Source organism: Leptonychotes weddellii, chromosome 1 (assembly GCF_054177405.1).
Source record: "Leptonychotes weddellii isolate Sample4059 chromosome 1, ASM5417740v2, whole genome shotgun sequence".
Lineage (NCBI taxonomy): Eukaryota > Metazoa > Chordata > Mammalia > Carnivora > Phocidae > Leptonychotes > Leptonychotes weddellii.
The window spans coordinates 97,833,568-97,854,450 of NC_138369.1; the positions used below are offsets into that span (position 1 = coordinate 97,833,568).

The 20,883-nt window shown below is 35.2% G+C and overlaps 1 protein-coding gene across 1 annotated transcript in view; it reads left to right on the forward strand.

Moving 5' to 3' along the window:
- Window positions 1-20,883, forward strand: part of RSRC1 (arginine and serine rich coiled-coil 1) — a 408,321-nt gene that overhangs the window by 331,060 nt on the left and 56,378 nt on the right. Inside the window, exon 7 of the mRNA XM_081828722.1 lies at window positions 2,924-2,998. Coding sequence (XP_081684848.1) covers window positions 2,924-2,998 — 75 coding nt within the window. The remainder of the gene's footprint in view (window positions 1-2,923; window positions 2,999-20,883) is intronic.

The following is a 20,883-nucleotide window of genomic DNA, read 5'->3' on the forward strand; positions in this document are numbered from 1 at the left end:
AAGGATTTGTGAGACTTTGAATGTATTTATAGTCTGAAAATAAAGAAAGAGTGAATTTGAATCTTAAGAAACAGAAAAAAACCCTAAAGGATATGGAAAGGTTTAGGTTTTAAAGCACAAGTAAATGGATTTGCTTTCTGAATCAAGGAAAAAGTAAGGATTGATGAACATAAAAGTTTGGCGGTGAATGGGAGTGAGGCTGAAAAAATATGAGTCAAGGAAGCTGATGTGAGGTTATTGGCACTTGTGGAGAAAGCTTAGTAAATTCTGAGAAAGGAGAATGGAAACCAACTCTGGATGTTGATGAAAGATGAGCAACGTGGAAGGATCCATGTTAACTTCTAAATCATTGGTTTTTTGTAGAGCCAATAACATTTAGATACTGTTTTGTAGGGAGGCTCTGAAGCAAAAATAGGAAAAAAAAATGGTTAGATGTGTTGATAGCAGCTTGGCAAAACAACAAAGGAATCAGGGCAATGAGGGTGTTAATATGTGTGGAATTGAAATGGTTGTCTTGGGGTTCAGGTTGGGTAGGGAAGGAAGCAGAGCCTGGAGAGGACTGTCAAGTCTGGGGGAATTTGGAAGAGCCAAGGGATTGGAAGTTGTATATAAGGTTAGTATATAAGGTTAGTGGAAGATGTAAGTATTTTTGGTAAATGGTGTGCTTTATAGTAGATCCTGCTGTAAAGTCCAAAGAGAATGATCATGAATCATAAGAATACATCTTACCACTTACCAGTAGTGTTCTTTGATATCAAATTTTGTGGTACATCTAATGAGATTCAGTATCCCCATCTGTAAAGTGGGATTGCCATCTTTTAGAGAATATAAAAAAATTTAGGATAAACCAAATCATGTGTAAATGATTATACATGCTTCCCTATTCACATTTAAATAATATCAGAAAGCGGTTGGAAAGAAAAAAGTTTCTTCCAAATTCCCTTAATAATCAATGAGGAATTTATCCTAATGACTCAATTTGAATAAATGAATTTTCTTTGAGTGAATTCATTCAGATTCTTTGTAGAGAGCATGTTGATTATTGATAAAATTTTCAAATGTGTGCTTTTTAAATTATTATCTATGCTATTTTGACATAATTCAAAGAGGTGTTTTTTATTTATACACACACACGACACACACACACATACTTGGAAATCTTGATTGACAGTATGAAACTCCATTACATAAAATATTTAACCACAGCACAAGAGCCATTTGCAGTTTAAAAAGAAACATATAAAACAATATTCCAATGAATTGTCCATGTATAGCAACAAATCAGTAAGAAAGGACAAACTGGCATAGTGAAATAGATAAATCAGATTTAGGCAGGGTAGTTTATTGAATTTAAATTGTGCCCAGTTGGCCCAAGAGCTATATATAAGCAATCCATCTTACGTTGTTAATGGAGGTTCTTGAAATCCACCTGATGTTTGCATTATTAAATTTCAGTCTAATGAGCTCAGCTAATACATATTGAAGATGGTTGTAAGGAGTAGAATGTGAATCTGAGCGGGGTAATTTGAAAGAAACATAAGCTGAGCATTTTACATGACTCAAGGGGTATATCTACAATTACACATATAACCAAAATTGAATTTAAATGGAATTTCTATTATCCTTGTCCTTCTACCAGGGAGAATAAAGTGTAAATGAAGTAAAAGTCTTTAGAGTTACTGGTGGTTTGTTTTTATTATCTAATTTAATAGATTCTTGCAGTGATACAGAGTGGCATACAAGTTTTAATATTTCATGACTTTAAATGCAGTCTAAGTATGTATTAAAGCTTGTAAATGGAAACAGATGTCTAGTAATTGGATATAGCACTTCACGGTACTAATATAAGTTTTATATTTTAAGAAAGTGTCAATATTGATGGTGAAGAAAAATAAAACTTTGAAGAAAAATAGTTATATATGTGGTGTGTATTTTTTTTAATTCCCCTTTTAAGCCAGGTTTCATACTTCTAAAGAATATGTTGACTTTGCATAGGAAAAATATATACAGCAAAAAAACTGAAGAGCATGTTTATTTTTTAAATCACAGTTTACATTGCTGTTATCATTATAATAAAGGCTCATCCAAAGTTTAATGCTGGCACAGTTTGATTCTTTTTCTTTTGACGAGGCAATACTTTTTTAACTTAATATTTCATCAACTATAATGCTATTAGAGACTTATTTTCACTTAGTTCACTCATCAGGCAGTGAGCTGGCAATAAAGGAGAATCGCTCCTTTGAGACATTAATGCTTTGGAATAAATGATGTGCTAGAACAGAAATTTAATTAATTTACAGAGTATATTGATAGTCCCTTGTTACTGTGCTGTATATTTTTAATCTTCTTTAACATCTGTAGTAAAGTGTTTGAAAACCCCTGCAGTTGAGCAACTAGTAGATAATTAAGTAATAAGGGAAGAGGTTTCTAGAGGGAAAAAGATTCTTTTTACCAAATGCTGTCATAACATGAATAAAGAACTGCTACTATGATATGCAATGAAAAAAAAATAATATGCTACCTAATTTGATACTGTTCCAAAGATATTGCAAGCTTCTTATATTTAAAATGTGAATTGTAGCTTAAGAACTTTCGTCCAAAGTTTAAAATAGATGCATTGCACTGACAAAATCAGATGACTTTTAATGACCAACAGTTATTCCCAATTCATATACCATCATTTAAATTTTATGTTGCTTAACTTCATTTTCTTTTTTGTACAGAGATTATCTTGAACTAAGCTTCAGAGATTCTAAATAGATATTTTAAATATTCTGAATAAATGTAAAAGGTATATTACAGATTTTCAACCATTTTGGTTTTTTCTTCTATATCACAAAAAAATATTCAGTGAACTTCTTTTCCCTTTCCCCAATATTTTCAATGTTTTATGAGTACAGAAATTCCATTGTTTTTGTTTCAGCAAAAGCTGATGAAGCATTGAAAGCAAAAGAAAGAAATGAAGAAGAAGCAAAGAGAAGAAAGGAGGAAGGTAAAGGCATGTGTTCATTTTGTTTCAAAGCGGTCATTCTTTTGGGGAATCACTATTTGGCGTGATTGTCTTCATTTCCCTGATAAACCATAAATTCTAATCAAATGCCTCGGGGGATACCTCATGCTACTTCATGAACCTAAACTCTGACATAATATCACACTATATTCAATGTCTTGGGTACTAATTAATGTTTGCTAGCATAGATTAGTTTATAAGCATCCTAGTATATATTTTGGGGATACTGGGAAGATGTAAAATTATGAAGTAGAGCTGGTGCTGGTTTGTTTCCTTCTGACTTTTAACTATAAAGTTAACAAATTATCAAAATCAGTCATAGAAATGGATTGAATTTATGTGTACATTTTGAAATATTTTAGCAGTAATGAAGTCCCCTTGTCAACAATACTTTAAAAAGCTGTTAAAAGGGAACAGTAAAATATGAAATGTCAGAAATTATCATAATTCAAATTAAGAAATTCATGTCAGAATTTTTATAGGTTATTTTCTGTTAATAACATTGAAGCCACCACCCAAAAATATTATACAAAGAAGTCTAATACATTTTTATCTCCTCTAACAAATTTTTATTTCCCCTTTAGTTTGCTATGATTTATGTGAGTGAATATTTTACATTTTTCCTTCACAGAGGCTTTAGATATACTGTTGTAAATACAGTGCTTAAAGCAAGATCGAGGCAAATCTTTCTCAGTGAGTTAAGTTGATGATCCACTTGGACTGACAATCATGTCACTTTACTGGCTAATTAGCAGAGTAACTATTTCCTCTGTGAGCTTTCAAGAAATTGAAGCCTGATAATGTGTTCCAAAAATATTGGCTTTGAGTGCTATTGTCTAAATCTGAAAATTGTAATTTTTATCTTAATACATCTTTTACTGTGACAACCAGAAAAAAAAAAATTATTGCACTCCCAACTTACAGTGGAGGCTGAGATCCTGTTAAACCTAAAACCTCTGAGTGTGATAGTTTGGAATGATTAAAAGCAGTATTGTGTTAGAGCCACAGCCCCAAAGCAAGGAAAAATCACCACCAACAACAAAAACTAGATTTAGGTGGCAGAACCCTACAAATAAGTAGATTCAAACTAAATGTGGACTAATTTATACATAAAATGGATAGTGCTCTTACCCTATTTGACCCCCATAAGTCCTGACTTTATGCTTTTGTCCTAGATCAACTAATTTTATGGCATAGTAAGAAAACAAGTGAACTCCCATGGCAAGAATTCTCAGTAGAATTCTCTTCTTTTGGCCTTCTGAAGTGCACATCTTGGCATTGTTAGTAGAAACAAGCTATCTGATTTCAATGATGTTTATGGTCACCCATAGAAAAAATAGATATAGTACTAGATGCAAAGTAGCCTAAGCAAATTATAATATTTTAGTACTGCTATGTTATGTGGTATTCTGATCAATATAACTAATTAATAACATAATAGCCCTTATAAAACACTCTGGTACTGTAAATTACAAGTGTGGTACTTATTACCAACCAACAGGGTGAATATATGTTGTAATAGTTATTAGTCTAATCGCATTAATTCAAATCTTAATTGGAGTCATGAGCAGTTGAAAAAGGATGGCATTGATGTGGTAACCACAGATATTGAAATTGCTAGGTGATTTATTATTATGAAAAATATATAATATGAATGCTTGCCCTAGTAAGACAAACTTTTTAAATACTTTGGAACTCCTCATTTATATAGCAGTAATTGATATTTATAATAGTCTCTTTTTTTTTTTTTTTCAGTAAATCACTTCTAAACATTTTAAAAGATAGTAAGAATTTCTTAACTACAGGTGCTTTAACATTATATTGCAGTTCTTTTGAAAGTATTTCTTTCCTTTGAACATTCAGGAAGTCAAACTGACCTTGCACTTAGTCTGTGATATACAGTAACCTTTTTATTTCAGTACCTGGGAAGTGTTTGAAAAGCACATCCCTCTAATTAGAGCTGTTTTAATTAGCATCTTTATAAGTCTGTCATCCTGACAAGAGTATAAACTCTAGGACTGTGAAGGATTTAGTATCCAGGATGGTTAGCACATAAAAAATACTCAGTTTCTTAATTATGGAATGAATGAATGAATGACCAGTTTGCCCTTCGCTCTTTTAAATCCATGCTTAAATTACATAAGTTTGCAGCTGGATTTTAAATAACCTCACTGAAAGTGTAACTGAACTTTGTTATGTCTCTTTTCTAAGATGAGACCTCATCCATTAGGCTATTTCGCTAAAGAATTACAGCAATTCAAAAAGAAAACAAGGAATTTCAAAATACTATCAATATTTGCTAACGGATTTATCAAGTCTTTACCTAAGCTCACTGAATTTTATGTGCATTCAAAAGTCATAGGAATATTATTACCACAAATGTTGAAGAAGAATTCTACTAGTAAAAGAACCTATATGACAGTGATTTCATTCTTTGTTGTTGTTTGCTTCCAAAAATTTTTTCTTACGTGTTGTCTAGATACTTGAGTGCTATCAAATTAACTGAAAATGATTAACGTATAAGCTACATTTATTTTATTTCATATAATTAGTCTAGCTACAAACTGAAACCTGAGATACATCTGTATGTATATGTATATATATTTCTGCATTTGAAAGAGTAATAATCCTGTATTTCCAATCTATAAGCCACTAGTAATTCATTCTATCACATCATTTATACAGTTCATCTCTTAATTTCTCAGCATGCTGATATGCAGCACAGGGTTGAAAGCATTGTTAAAATGTAGATAAATGTTATCTGCCCAGCTCCTTTTATCCATTCTCTGTTATCTCACAAAAGCTATTGTATTAGCATAGCAAGATCTGTGCCTTGCAAATACATTCTGACTATTAGGCAGTCCTTTCCTTTGAGTATTCTTAAATCGGTATCATAATTATGTTTGCAAGTATCGTAGCCAAGAAAAGTAAGGCTACTCATGAAAACTTGTCCAGGGTAGCTACTTTGCCTTCTACCCTTGAAACAATGGGAGCCCAGAGTGCTTTTCATGGTCCTTACACAGCTCTGTTGAGTTTCCACTTATTGAATATCATGAGTACATTGGTATGGATCCTCTTTCTTGAACCATTTACTCTCTAACTTTCCATTTAAGTTGAATTTTTATCAAGGTTACATTATTTAGTAAAAGTCAACTGAATATTTAAAGTTTAGGTTTTATAGTTTCCTTCTTTAAAAATAAGTACTTTTTTTTCGTAATTCTAGATTACATTTTAGGAAAAATGAATAGTATTAAATCTTTCAGTTCTGTTTTCTTCCTTATTCTTTGACATATTCCTTATTCTTTGACATAACAAATGCTTGACTTCAGCTTCTCTTTTTCTTTATATGTGTTTGAAAATGTTCTGACTATATGTAATTAAAAGTCATTTCAACTTTTTATCCTTTTGGTTTTTTGTTTGTTTTGTATTGCTCCATGCTTTAGCAAAACTGCTTAGTTTTTCTGTATTCTATTTTTATATTTAATATAGTATTTATTTAAGGGTTTTAATTGTGTTTTAAATCCATTCATAAGCATAATAGTCTTGTGTTGTATTTTGATTTCTCTCTAATATGAATTTCTTATTTGGCCATAAGTATAGCAGCTTTTGAATTCTTTTTCCCCTTGTGTTTATTCAAAATAGCTCTACCCATCTGTTAGTTTTCTACTTCAAATATTTTTTTTCCTAAAATGTTAGGCAACCCAGTCTAAATTATTTATGGAAATGGTGGACAGTGATAATATGAACACAATATGAGGTAGTCAAGTGAAGACTTAGAACAATCCTTAAGTCTTATTAAAATTGAAATTCATCAGACCTTTTGCCACATGTGATTGACAAGAAGTAAAACATATTAGCACTAATTTCATCTTTTTTGTTGTTGTCAATCCTTTGGCGAAGGTGGGGACAAAAAATGCAAGTAGCTGAAAGGAAGAAGGGATCACAGGCAATGTTCTAAGTACTTTACATATTTTAACTCTCTTAATCCTCATTAACTCTATGAAGTTTATGCTGTTATTATCCCTGTACTATAGGGAGGCTAGGAAACTAAGGCACAGAGAGTGCTTATAACTCTCCCCATGGCTAGTAAGTGGTAAAGCCAGTACACAAACCCAGGCAGTGTGACGCCAATACACATTCCTTTCTTTAAACATAAATCACAGGGACGCCTGGGTGGCTTGGTCCGTTGATCGTCTGCCTTCAGCTCAGGTCATGATCCCAGGGTCCTGGGATGGAGTCCCACATCAGGCTCCTTGCTCAACGGGGAGCCTGCTTCTCCCTCTGCCTGCTGCTCCCCCTGCTTGTGCTCTCTCTGTCTCTCTCTCTGACAAATAAATAAATAAAATCTTTTTTAAAAATAAATAAACATAAATCACAGCCTTTATGATCATTAATTCCCTCTTCTTCTATGTTTTGCCCTCTTCTCTGAATCTCACCTTATGCATTTCTTTACTATATGTTTGTGTGTGTGTGTGTGTGTGTGTGTGTGTGTCCTCAGATAGATCTGTACCCACATTAGGTTTGCTCACGGGTTTCTGGGACACCCAGCAGGTGAGTTACTCCAGTCAGAGGCACATTTTGTGGAGGTGTCCATGCCCTTTTCCTAATAATCTCTCTGCTTTCCTCCCTAGTGAATGACTGGTTTATGTAAGACACCCACTTGTCAAGTTCACAACACCTTCAGAGTCTGGACCAGAGCCAGACCTAAACATCTATTTTCTCAGGCCCCTTTTTCAGAGGTCCTGGCTCTCCTAGTGCTTTGAAGTCCCTAGTGTAAAGCACACTTAATACCAGGTCTTACCACACTTAGGGAGAGAACTGTTATAATCCCTTCTTTCTTTCCTCTGTGGTTCCTTACCTAGTTGTCCTTCCTAAAAGCGTTCATCCTGGGGTGCCTGGGTGGTGCAGTCAGTTAGGTGTCCAACTCTTGGTTTCAGCTCAGGTCATGATCTCAGAGTCCTGGGATCAGGCCCCACATTGGGCTCCCTGCTCAGCGTGGACTCTGCTTGATATTCCCTCTCTCTCTCTCTCCCTCTCTGTCCCTCCCACTCATGCTGTCTCTCTCTCTCTTTAAAATAAATAAAATCTTTTAAAATAAATAAATGCCTTCATCCTTAATTGGCTACCCGTTATAATATGCAGTATTATTTCCTTCTTAGACTTAAACATTTGAAACCATCCCCTCCCCCTTTGTCTTACTTTATTAGGTAGTTCTATTCCAAGATTTAAAATATCCTTTTTAAGGAGATTTGTGTTCCCATGATGCAGATTTAATAATTCTATATCTTTAGTAATGTAGTACTTTGTAAAATATCTGTATAGTCTTTTAACACATTAGCTCTAATGTTCGAAAGCTGTTTTATTTTTAAAAAAATTAATCTGCTTAGCTTGAATGCATTGCCTTATTCCATATTTTTTCCTCAAGTTCTTTATTTAGTCAAAAATCACTCAAGAACAAATACCCAGTTATTTAGCCTAGCCATCTGTCCTATTTCCCTCAGCAGTGATTTGTCCTTTATAGTCCCCTTGATTCTGTGTCTGCAAGATCTTGATTTTAAACATTTTTAACCTTTCTTTTGTATAGTGTTATCTGTCATATTACATAACATCAGCTGTTTAGTCCTCAGTTTTAACGCTTCCAGTAAATGCATGCTAATTCATTTTTAACTTTTTTTTAAGATTTTATTTATTTATTTGAGACAGAGAGAGAGGGAGGAGGGTCGGAGGGAGAGGGAGAAGCAGACTCCTCACTGAGCAGGGATCCTGATGTGGGGCTCGATCCCAGGACCCTAAGATCATGACCCGAGCTGAATGCAGCTGCTTAACTGACTGAGATACCCAGGCGCCTCCTAACTAACTTTTTAACAAAGAAAAGGATGCCTCATTTTTCTAATAGCTCATTAATACTGTTTTTCCTTCATATACATTCATCTATGCTCTCTGTAGACTTAGAAGCTGGTTTAGATCACATTTCATCTATTTTCAGTAAGGTGTTCATGTATATGGAATGCAGGTACTCTGATCTCTCTTTAACCATTGTTGGGCCTCCAGTGACTGACCATCATGTATTTTCTTGCTAATTTAAATATTTTTGGTGCTCTATGCACACAAATTTCAAGACCAACTAAAGGCTACAGCTTTCTTTTCAATCGGATATTTCCATTATAAATTAAACATTAGAAACCTAACATACATATTGAATGCCCACAGGTGTACAACCCTGGGAATAACCAAGGGAAGTCATTGCAAAATAAGGAGTCAACTGTACCTGGTGGAAATAGCCCTAGCTTTTTCTAGCTGAAGTAAGACAATGAGGTTCAGAGTGCCAGCTCTACCATTTACTGGCTCTGTGACTGAGTAAGTCCCTTAACTTCACTGTGACTCTAGAGTAAGGAAGATGATAAAATCTGCCTAGAATTGTTATAACCAGAAATGGTGTGCAGAATTTAAAAATTACTTTATACTACATAGTACTGTATAAATGTAAAATAGTTTTACTCGGAATTGCAACACAAAAGAGCATAATGATCATTCTCGTATCATTCCTTTTTTTTTAAATTTATTTATTTGAGAGAGAGAGGGAAAGAATGCATGTGTTTGCTCGCATGAGTGAGGGGAGGAGCAGAGGGAGAGAATCTTCAAGCAAACTCCCCACTGAGCGCAGAGCCCATCACGGGGCTTGATCTCACGACCCATGAGATCATGACCTGAACCAAAACCAAGAGTCAGATGCTCAACCAACTGAGCCACCCAGGTGCCCCCATTCATTCTTTCTGTAACTTTTATCAATTCAAAAAATACACTGACCATCCAGCACATGCTGGGTACTGTTCTAACCTGTATGAATAGAGCAATGAAAAAAGAAAATCAAGGCCCCTGTACTCAAAGAGCTTATATTTCTAGAGGGGGAAGACAGGAGATAAACATGAAAACAAATAATAAAATACAGTAAAATCAAATAGGGATTAGTGTTTTCTCATCCTCTGTATGACTGTAAGAGGTCCCTTTAAGCCCAATTTCCCCATCTGTTAATAAATAAGGATGATGATAATAAGTCAACTATCATCTAAGAATGTAGTTGTGATATAGTAGATATGAAACCATTTTATTGACTTCACAAAATATTTTTGCTATTTTATTATTAATTAAAAAAATAACTTAGCATGCTTCAGTGATTCACAGTAAAAAAGGGAAATCACAGTTGAAAATACAAAATCACTTATTGAAACTTACGGGATGAAGATAGTATGGTGGAACTAGCTTATTTGAAGTCACCCTCCTCTGAGAACAGATTAAAAGATGGTCAAAATATTAAGACATATCTTTGAAGGCATCAGAGAATTACTCAGGCAGTAAAGAAGTATGGGTCCCAGTTCTAGGAAAAAATGGTGAGCTCAACATTTGGAGTCAGTTTTCCCCTAGAGATGATTCCAGTAGTAGCATCTGTCTGCCAATTCTTAAAGAGATCACTAAAGGACAAAGAACCTGGGCAGAGCTTTTGAGAGACTCATGGAGCTATGGGGATAAAATCTAGAATTCAGGCCCAGTGAAGGAAAGGAAGACCCTAATAAAACCAGCAGACTTTCGGTTGGGATCTTAACAGATTATTCCATAAAAGTAAGGATGAACCAGAAATAGACAGGCACCCCTAGGGACCAAAGCCCAGGTTTGAATCATCTCAATTCCTGATTGAATTAAGATAATTGAAGATTGCTGGTACATCTAGCCAATTACCAAAGCAGATATAAATCCTTTCTGGAAGAAAGCATTATCCGAGACTATCTTTACAGTTGTTTCTGTATGATATCCATTAAAAATAACCAGGCATATGAGAAAACAAGACAAGATGAAGAACCATGAGAAAGAAGAGGACAAGAGAAACAACAGTCAGTAGGAACAGATTCACAGAGGATCAAGACAATGGAGTTGTTAGATGAATATTTTAACATTGTTTAATTTGTTCATGAAAATAAAAGACGATGCTGATAATTTCAGGTCATAATTGGAAACTCTTAAAAAAATTTTTTTAAAGTATTAAACATTAACTGAAATCAAGAATTTAATGAAGTCTAACTCTGCAGAGCAGAAAAAAGTATTAGAGACCTGAAAGATTAGAAGAAAACATCTTGAATGAAGCAGTGAAAAGCAACAGGATGGAAAGTACAGGTAAAAGACCTAAGGAATAGGATGAAAAGATTCAGTGTCTATACTTCAGTCTCATTCTGTAGGTTGCCTTTTCATTTTGTTGATGATTTATGCTGTGCAGAAGCTTTTGAGTTTTATGTGGTCCCACTTGTTGATTTTAACTTTTATTTATACTTTGGATGTCATATCCAAAAATCATTGCCAAAACCATATATATTTCTCATATATATTTATGATTGTTATATTGTTATATCTTCTTGATGAATTGACCTATTTACCATTATATTATGACCTTCCTTGTTTCTTATTACCATTTTTGGCTTAAAGTCTATTTTGTCTGACATAAGTACAGCTACTCCTGCTTTCTTTTGGTTTATACTGGCATGGAATCATTTTCTGTCCCTTGACCTTGAGTCTGTGCGTGTGTGTCCTTAAATCTGAAGTGAATCTCTTGTAGACACTATATAGTTGGGCCTTTGCTTTTTTTTTTTTAAATCCAGCCACTCTGTGCTTTTTGATTGGTGAATTCAATACATTTACATTTAGAGTAATTACAGATTTCCCCTGCTATCTGAAAGTAGAGCGTTCCAGTGAAATCTTTCATAAGCCAAAAATGTGTAAAACAAAGCAGTTATCATTAATATATATGGGAAATTTTTTGAGCATTCCCAGACTTAAAAAATAGTCTCTTTCTGATATTTAGGACACATCTTGCTAATAGATGCACAAAGTCAGTTGAGAAAAACCATAGATGCTCACAGGCATAGTTCAAAGCTATGGCTCTAGATGTTGAAATGCTGAGTAAAATTCCTGGGGAAGGATCTTGGCAGTGCCATTCTTGGGGTACATACTGCCTCTACAGTAGCTCAGTGTAAAACAAACACAGAGTGCTATTTTTGCCTTTTTTTTGTAAAAGTGAAAGTCCTCTTCAGATTGCTTTTGGTTAACGAAAATAGGTATTAACATAAGTCTTGTCTTTTTTTTTTTTTTTTTTAAAGATTTTATTTATTTATTCATGAGAGACAGAGAGAAACAGGGAGAAGCAGGCTCCCAAGGAGCGGGAAGCCCGATGTGGGACTCGATCCCAGGACCCTGGGATCATGACCTGAGCCGAAGGCAGACGCTTAACCATCTGAGCCACCCAGGCGCCCTAACATAAGTCTTTTCTAAAAGTGAAGTGGCATAATGAGAACTTGAGTTTTCAAACAGCGAGGGATACCTAGACTGATATGTAAGGACCTACTACTGCCATTGTATTAGTTGCTTTCTGGCTGTTTTGTAGTTGCATTCTTTCTTTTTCCTCTGTGATTTTCCATGGAGATTTGCTTTGTTTCTCCTTTCTTTATCTTTTGTGAATCTACCTTAGGTTTCTGCTTTGGGGTTACCATGAGACTTACATAAAACATCTTATAGATAAAATAGCCTGTTTTAAGCTGATAGCAACTTAACTTCGATCACATACAAAAGCTCAACCCTTTTAATTCTCCCTTTTATATTTTTGATGTCACCCTTTTACTTCCCCCTTTTATATTTTTGATGTCACAATGTACCTCTTTTTTAAAAAAAGATTGACTGATTTGAAAGAGAGAGCAAGCAAATGGTGGGGAGGGACAGAGGAAGAGGGAGAGAGAGAGAGAGAATCTCAAGCAGACTCCCTGCTGAGCACAGAGCCCAATACAGGGCTTAATCTCATGACCCTGAGATCATGACCAGCTGAAATCAAGAGTCCAACGCTTAACCAACTTAGCCACCCAGGCACCCCACAAATGACCTCCTTTTATATTGTGTATTTGTTAACAAACTATAGTAGCTATTTTTAATACTCTTTTCCTTTAACCTTTATACTATAGTTAAGTGATTAACACACCATCCTTTTTCAGAATTAGAGTTTCCTAAATCTGACTGTATTAAATATTTACCATGGTGTTGTGTACTTTCATATGTTTTCATGTCACTAATTAACATCTTTTTTTCAGCTTGAGGAAGTTTCCACATTTCTTACAAGGCAGGTCTAGTGATGATGAACTCCCTTAGGTTTTATTTGTCTGGGCAAATCTTTATTTCTCCTTCACATTTGAAGTATAACTTGATGTATAGAATATTCTCAGCTGGCCTTTTTTTTTTTTCTTCCCAACACTTTGAATATGTCATTCCTATCCTGGCCTATAAGGATTCTGCTGAGAAATCCACTAATAGCCCAATGGGGTTTCCTTTATAGGTTACAGTCATTTTTTCTCTGGTTGTGTTTAAGATTTTCTATCTTCGATTTTTGATAGTTTCATTGTAATGTGTCTTTGAAATAATAGGCTGATCTATTAGCTTCATGAACATGAATGCGCAAGTCTCTCCCCAGGTTTGGGAAGTTCTCAGCTATTGCTTCTTTTTTTTTTTTTTTTAAGATTTTATTTATTTATTTGAGAGAGAGAGTGAGCGAGAGATAGAGCATGAGCAAAGGGAGGAGGAGAAGCAGACTCCCTACAGAGCAAGGAGCCCGATGCAGGGCTCATCCCTGGACTCTGGGATCATGACCTGAGGCAAAGGCAGGCGCTTAACTGACAGAGACGCCCAGGTGCCCCATCAGCTATTGCTTCTTTATTTAAAGAAGTTTTAAAGAAAGTTTATTTAAAGAAGCAATAGCTGGGGCACCTGGGTGGCTCAGTTGGTTGGGCGACTGCCTTCAGCTTGGGTCATGATCCCAGGGTCCTGGGATCGAGCCCCGCATCGGGCTCCCTGCTCGGCGGGAAGCCTGCTTCTCCCTCTCCCACTCCCCCTGCTTGTGTTCCCTCTCTTGCTGTCTCTCTCTCTCTCTGTCAATTAAATAAATAAATAAAATCTTTAAAAAAAATAAATAAACTTTCTGGCTTCTCCCTCCCTTCTTCTTCTAGAAGCCCAGTTATTCTAATATATGTACGTTTGATGGGGTCTCATTGATCATGTGGGCTTTCTTCACTCTTTTTTACTGTGTTCTTTGTTCCTCTATTTTAGTTATTTCAGAGTTCCTAAGCTCTCACTCACTTATTCTATCTTCCATTTGGTCTATTCTGATATAGATGCTCTCTGTTGCATTTTTTTCATGTCATTCATTGAATTCTTCAGCTCCAGAATTTGTTTGGTTCTCTTTTGTGATTTCTGTCTCTTTCTTAAATTTTTCATTTTGTTCATGTAATGTTTTCCTGGATTCACTGAATTATCTTTCTCTGTTTTCTTGTAGCTTGTTAAGTTTCCTCAGAACAACTATTTGGAATTGATCAGCTAGATCACAAAATGCCATGCCTTTGAATTCAGTTATTGGAGGATTATTGGTTTCTTTGGGTGATAACATGTTTCATTTGTTTTTCATGTTCCTTGTAGTTTTGTGCTACTGCTTTTGCATTTGAAGTAGCAGATGCCTCCTCAAATCTTCACTATTTGCCTTTAGGTGGAAATACTATTTGCTAGTCCTGATATATCTGGGATTTTCTCTGACGTTGCATGAATACACCTGTTCCACACTTCTTGCTCTCTCTTGTGGCCAAATTCTTAAGCTTTTATGCCTTCTCTGGTTCTTACAACTCACTATGTTGGCTGAGAAGGTGGCTCGTTTTTGTGGTTTCTCCCCTGCCCACAGATCCTGGTCTATTTTTCTGAGAGTATTCTATTTACCATTTACCAAAGTTCACTCTTGCTGCCACACTCGGAAGCATGCACAAGAGCCAGCTGCTGAGTTGGGAGGAGGTGTGGGGTTAGCCCTTGTAGCATTGGGGGTTCCCATAGGCCTGGTGGGGGTATCCTCAAGTGAGGTACTGCCCAGAGGCTCATGAGCAGACTTCCTGCTGAAGTCTAGTGTGGTCATCCAGAGCTGCCTCCCCCTGATGTTTTTGTCCTGATTTCCCTCCATCCCTCCCTGTAATCACGGAGTTCCTGCCTCAGTACAACAGGTTCTGCTGAAGAGCAACAAGTTTCTCTAGCAGCATCCCACACAGATGGAAAAGCCGAGCACTCACTCCCTCTTCTCCTTTTTCTCCACAAGAGAGGTCCCTGCCCCTGGTTCAGCTCCATACAGTATTGCCTTGGGGGACCAGCAGTGGCAAAGTTATTCTTCTGTCTCCAGTTCATCCAAACTCATTTGTTTTTGTTTTTATTTTGGCTGTTGGCATGCTGGAATCTTCCCTTGGGAAAGCTGGACTTCTACTCTCCCTCATCCGTGTGTCTCTGCTCAACTCAGCCCTCTCCATGATTTCCCCAACCATGGCTGAGAGGGTTTGGGGTAGGTTTGCCAGCTCCTGTTGGTTTTGCAGTCCATACTAAAGTCTGTCTACATATTACCACATGCATAAGTGGGGAAGACTCCTTCCCATGGCATATGGTGCTGGATCCTACAACTCTCCTAAGGTGCTTTTGTTCTTGGATGGATACCAAATTACTTGTTTAAAAAGAAAGATAAAAAGGAGTGACATCTTACTGATAGGACGAGGAATTTGAGAAACAAGACAGAGGATCATAGGGGAAGGGAGGGAAAAATAAACAAGATGAAACCAGAGAGGGAGACAAACCATAAGAGACTCTTAATCTCAGGAAACAAACTGAGGGTTGCTGGAGTGGAGGGGGGTGAGAGGAATGGAGGGACTGGGTGATGGATATTGGGGAGGGTATGTGCTACGGTGAGCACTGTGTATTGTGTAAAACTGATGAATCACAGACCTGTACCCCTGAAACAAATAATACGTTATATGTTAATAAAAAAAAAAAAGAAAAAAGAGTGCCATCTTACACCTCTGATGTCATTCCTTGGCCTAATAGTAAAATTTAATCTGAAGGGTAAATAGTTGGTAACATTTTCAGTGAAAGTCATTTTGATGAGATTTTTCTCTAAATAATGAGAATGCCCAAAAGTATGTAGATCACAATTATTACTTGTTAAATTGCAAGTTTCTTTTTTATTTTAAAAGTTGCTGCAAATCACCTTTTGTGTGTCAGTTTCATTATATGAAGGGGAGTAATACCACAAAAAATAAGTGACTTTATCTACCTGTTCATTCTGACAGTTATTATCCATCAGGCTCAGCTTCTTTTTAAGGCCAGTTCTTGACCATGATAGTGACATGCCATCTACACAAAAGATGTTTGTCCCTATTTACTAAGCCAGGAAGACCTGCATCCAGTTGATCTAAAAACTGTATTTTGTTTTGTAAGTATTAGTTTGAAAGAAAGCCAGGAATTATAATTTTATATTTATTTTTATTTATATTTATTTAATATTTACATTTAAAAATCAGTCTTTCAAAACCCTACACCTTTATCTTCTAATTTTAGAAGTGCCACTACAAGAGCAACTTTAAAGGAAACTATGCTGCAAAAATGATTCCTCTGGTGCATATGTGATTTCTGTCAATGGAATCAGAAGCTGAAGATGAATTAGTTAACACCATGCAAGGTCTTACACTACACTTCACCATCTTCTCAGAGAAATGAAACAGTGTGGCAAAGATCAATAGAATGGTTATAACTAAAGCCTGCTTTTACTCTATGTTTAAAAGATCTATGCTTGTTTATCAAGAAGAAAACTGATGTTGAGTTGTATAAGCTGGCAACATTATCTACCTGTCAAGTTATCTTACATTTAATTTTTAGCAGAAATAAGGAGATACATCTATTTGCTAAAGATCAAACACAGGCCAGTGTTCACATCAGGAAGACAAATTAGCAAGTACATGAATCAGGTTCTATTTATATAAGATGATGATGGCTTAGCCTAAATAAAAACACTCTGCCTTAATCATAGTATCAGTATCTGGAAATAGTAATTACCTGTTAACCGAAAACAGATGAAATCCAAATAATTTTTGCAATTCACAATTGTTAACTTTAGTAAGGCTCAAGTCTTATTAATAACTTTAATGATGTCAGAATATGTTCACTCTAATGAATTATTAGCTCTGTAAAAGAAATATGATCAAAATCCAATTAGAGTGTATAAATGTTTATCTCCTACAGCACACCTTATAGTCTGCCTTTGGCCATAAGATGTATGGCTATAACATATTCAGAGATAAATATTTTAAGGATATTAAATTATTGATTATATGTTAATCAATATGTATTATAAATAATGAAGTCAGACCTAGTTTCTAAATAGAATATTTTATCCTAAAAATATTTTATTTCCCAAAACATACTTTTAGGCTTACTGGCAGACTAACAAGCTTTAATCTTGCTCTTAGAGGTTCAGAATGAGCATCCAAGAAGAATTCTAATACTAAAAAGTTTTACAGAAAATCAGCCTTATTTCTCTATGCTATTAGAAATATATTTATGTGACCATTTTTACTGTAATTGGCCTTTCTTGAAAGTATATATAGAAGTTTATTTTATTCTTTTGGTATCACATGGTGTTCTTTGTTCTTTATGTTACTAACTGATGGCAGAAAATTAGAGGATTAATATAACTGATAAAATATTCCCTAAATTACAGCTGTTTACACTTAATTTACTTGGTGTAAAATTAAGAAATAGAATAGAGAATATTGTTAAAATAGTTTATATAAGGCCTGATTATTTGTGCAAATTTAGTATGATTAGATAACTAAATACTGTTTTAGAATAGAGAAAGCTGAATTTGTTTATCTAAAATCATAATCTCAATTCTGGACATTTCCACCTTATTAAAAACTATTATTAATCCAAGATGATCAGCAGGACCGAATGAGCTCATCTCTGGTGTCAAGAAAAAAATAATTATTTCCTGTTAAACTGGATATTAGGTATTGCATAGAGCAAGTGGGATTGAGGTAGACCTAAATTTAGATTATATTAGAGGAGACCTGAAGTTCAAGAAACTGATGTAATATGAAATTAATATCCCTAGACTGGAAAACCAAGCAGAAGCTAAGGCAGAGGACTTGGGCAATGTCATACTAGAACCCAGGCTTAAAAGATACAAGGCCATGAAACAAGACTACCTCACATGAGGATTGAAAATAACAAGTCTTCTCTTTCTAAAACGCTTGAAGTAACTTTGTGGTGGAAAAATATCACCTTTCTACATCCTTTCAACTTCTCTCCAGAGTGTCATCTGTCCAGCATTTTTTATATATACAATACACATTAAGAAATATATTCTACTTTGCAACCCAATACACATATGCATATGTACATATAACATAACATGTACATATGTACATGAAAAAATTACCAAAAAATGCTTAACCATTCTCATTTTTTCCCCTGATTACATTGCATCTTCAGACAAAACAAAAGCCACCCATTAATGGATCATGATTCTCAATTTGAAAACATTACTCTGGAATAGGTTTCCCTCACATTTTTCCCTTACCCAAATCAATCTCATACCTTAAGTACAACACCTGAGAAAATGTTTTGCTTTTGCCTAATTTTAGTTAGACTGAATGTAGTAAATTACTGCACACATTATTGGAGTTTTCTTAAGGTAAAATTTTAAGGTAAATCACTATATTGTAGTAACGTGAAATGAAGTTAAGCCATTCAAAATTAGAAGCAACTACATTTCTTTAAATTGGCATCCCGTGTGACAACTCAATAAATAATTCTTAACTGAGTATAGATCATTTCCCTGTAAGTATCTGAGGACAGTATGTGTTCTTACTTAGGATATAATTATCTGGTAAGTTTCTATTAATTATTTGGATTTCATCTGTTTTCGGTTTACGTAAAATTTGCAGCTTGTAAGTTGAATATTATGTATGTAGGTGATATATTTCTTCACATCTTTAGTTAGAGTTTATTAAGCCAGATCAGAAGGACCTTCCTGCTTAGCACTGTTTTCCAACACAAATCACTAACTACCAGTGGAACTCACGTTAATGGGAATTTGATAACTGAGCCAAATCTGACTTAATGATGATATAGATTATAAACTTGAGTCAAAGTTATGGAAATGTCCTGAATTCATGTAAGAATGTGTTAGAAGCCAGTCTATATTCAGTTTTTTCTGTGCATGAAAATCTTTCAATTTATGAATAAATTTAAAAATAACATTATTTCAGAAATGAAAATCCAGATTTGGAACAAGTGGACTTGTAGAAAGAAAGAAAATAAAAGAAGATGGGGTTTTCTTCCTAGCTAGGTTGTTTAAAGTGTATGTGCTCTAAAGTAAAAATGGCATTCCAATTTTATGATAGAAAGTGATACTGTAAGTCACACAGCTATTAAGTTGGTAAAGCCAGTATTTGAGTACAGTTCTAATGCCAGAGCCCAAGATCTAATCACTGTAGTATATGATCTTCCACTGTGCTATCCTGTGGAGCTACCACCACTTTTGAAAGTGATTTTATCCTCTCCATTGCCTCCCCCAAACTAGTTTACATTCATATATCTTTTTTAGAGATGGGAAGCTTAAAGATAACAAGATTTAAATTGCCAGATTTTAATCTAAGTGTTTATTTTTTTATTGGGGAACTGATATACTACTTAGGACCTATTTTGAAAATTTGTTCCTTAAGACTTTGTATATTGCATTTTGTTTTGCCTAGAGTTACTCTTTTAAATATAACTACATTTTAATAATAATATGAGCCTATTTTGTAGAAAATGTGAACAATATATAAAAAGTATAATGAAGGAAATAAATACACATAATCCTACCACCCAGCGAGAGAACTTCTGGCTACATTTTACTATATCCTCCAAATGTTTGTTTATTTTACAATGTTGAGATCATACAGCATGTACAATGTTAGTTTAATTTATCAACTGTGTATTATAAGAAATGAGAGGAGGCCACTTTCTCTAGGCCTCCACTTTTTTTACATGGTAAAAATGGAGTATAAATATACCTTACCCCACTTCCCACTCTACAGATCCATCTCACTTTTTTCAACCCCCAGGGACATATAATTCTGTATTCTGCATTTTTCACTGGTTATATAATATACATAGTTATTTTTTCATGTTATGAAGAGCTTTGAAAACACTTTTTTTTTTTAAAGATTTATTTATTTATTTGAGAGAGAGAGTGCACATACAGAGGAAGAGGGAGAGAGAGAAACAGACTCCCCGCCAAGCAGGGAGCCCGACGCAAGGCTCGATCCCAGGACCCTGGGATCATGACCTGAGCCGAAGGCAGGCACCCAACTAACTGAGCCACGCAGGCACCCCTAAAAGCACTAATGGTTGTATAGCATTCCGTATTTATAGGTATACTATGACTTAACTGATGCATTTCTCTATTATTGGATGTTTACACTGGTAGCAGCATATTTTTTCAGAGATATGTAGTCCAGTAATAGGAAGCAGTCCAGGTGTTAGAGCTTAGTGCTATACTTCTACAAGTACTTCCTGCTGGTACTACATATGTGGAAAGTCATTCCACTTGTTTATAAAGAGGTTCCCTGTGGGGGCACCTGGGTGGCTCAGTCGTTAAGCGTCTGCCTTCGGCTCAGGTCATGATCCCAGGGTCCTGGGATCGAGCCCCACATCGGGCTCTCTGCTCGGCCGGGAGCCTGCTTCTCCCTCTCCCACTCCCCTGCTTGTGTTCCCTCTCTAGCTGTCTCTCTCTCTCTCTGTCAAATAAATAAAATAAAATCTTTAAAAAAAAAAAAAAAAGAAGTTCCCTGTGCAATCTTATAGAATTTGTATTTCCAGAGCTATAAATTACAATGGTAGAAAACGGGGCAGTTTAGGCCAGAGAGGGAATAATATTAGTTCTTCCTTTTATTTGCATAGTATTTTATGATTTTCAGTGAACTTTCATAGCTTATGTTATTTAGCTT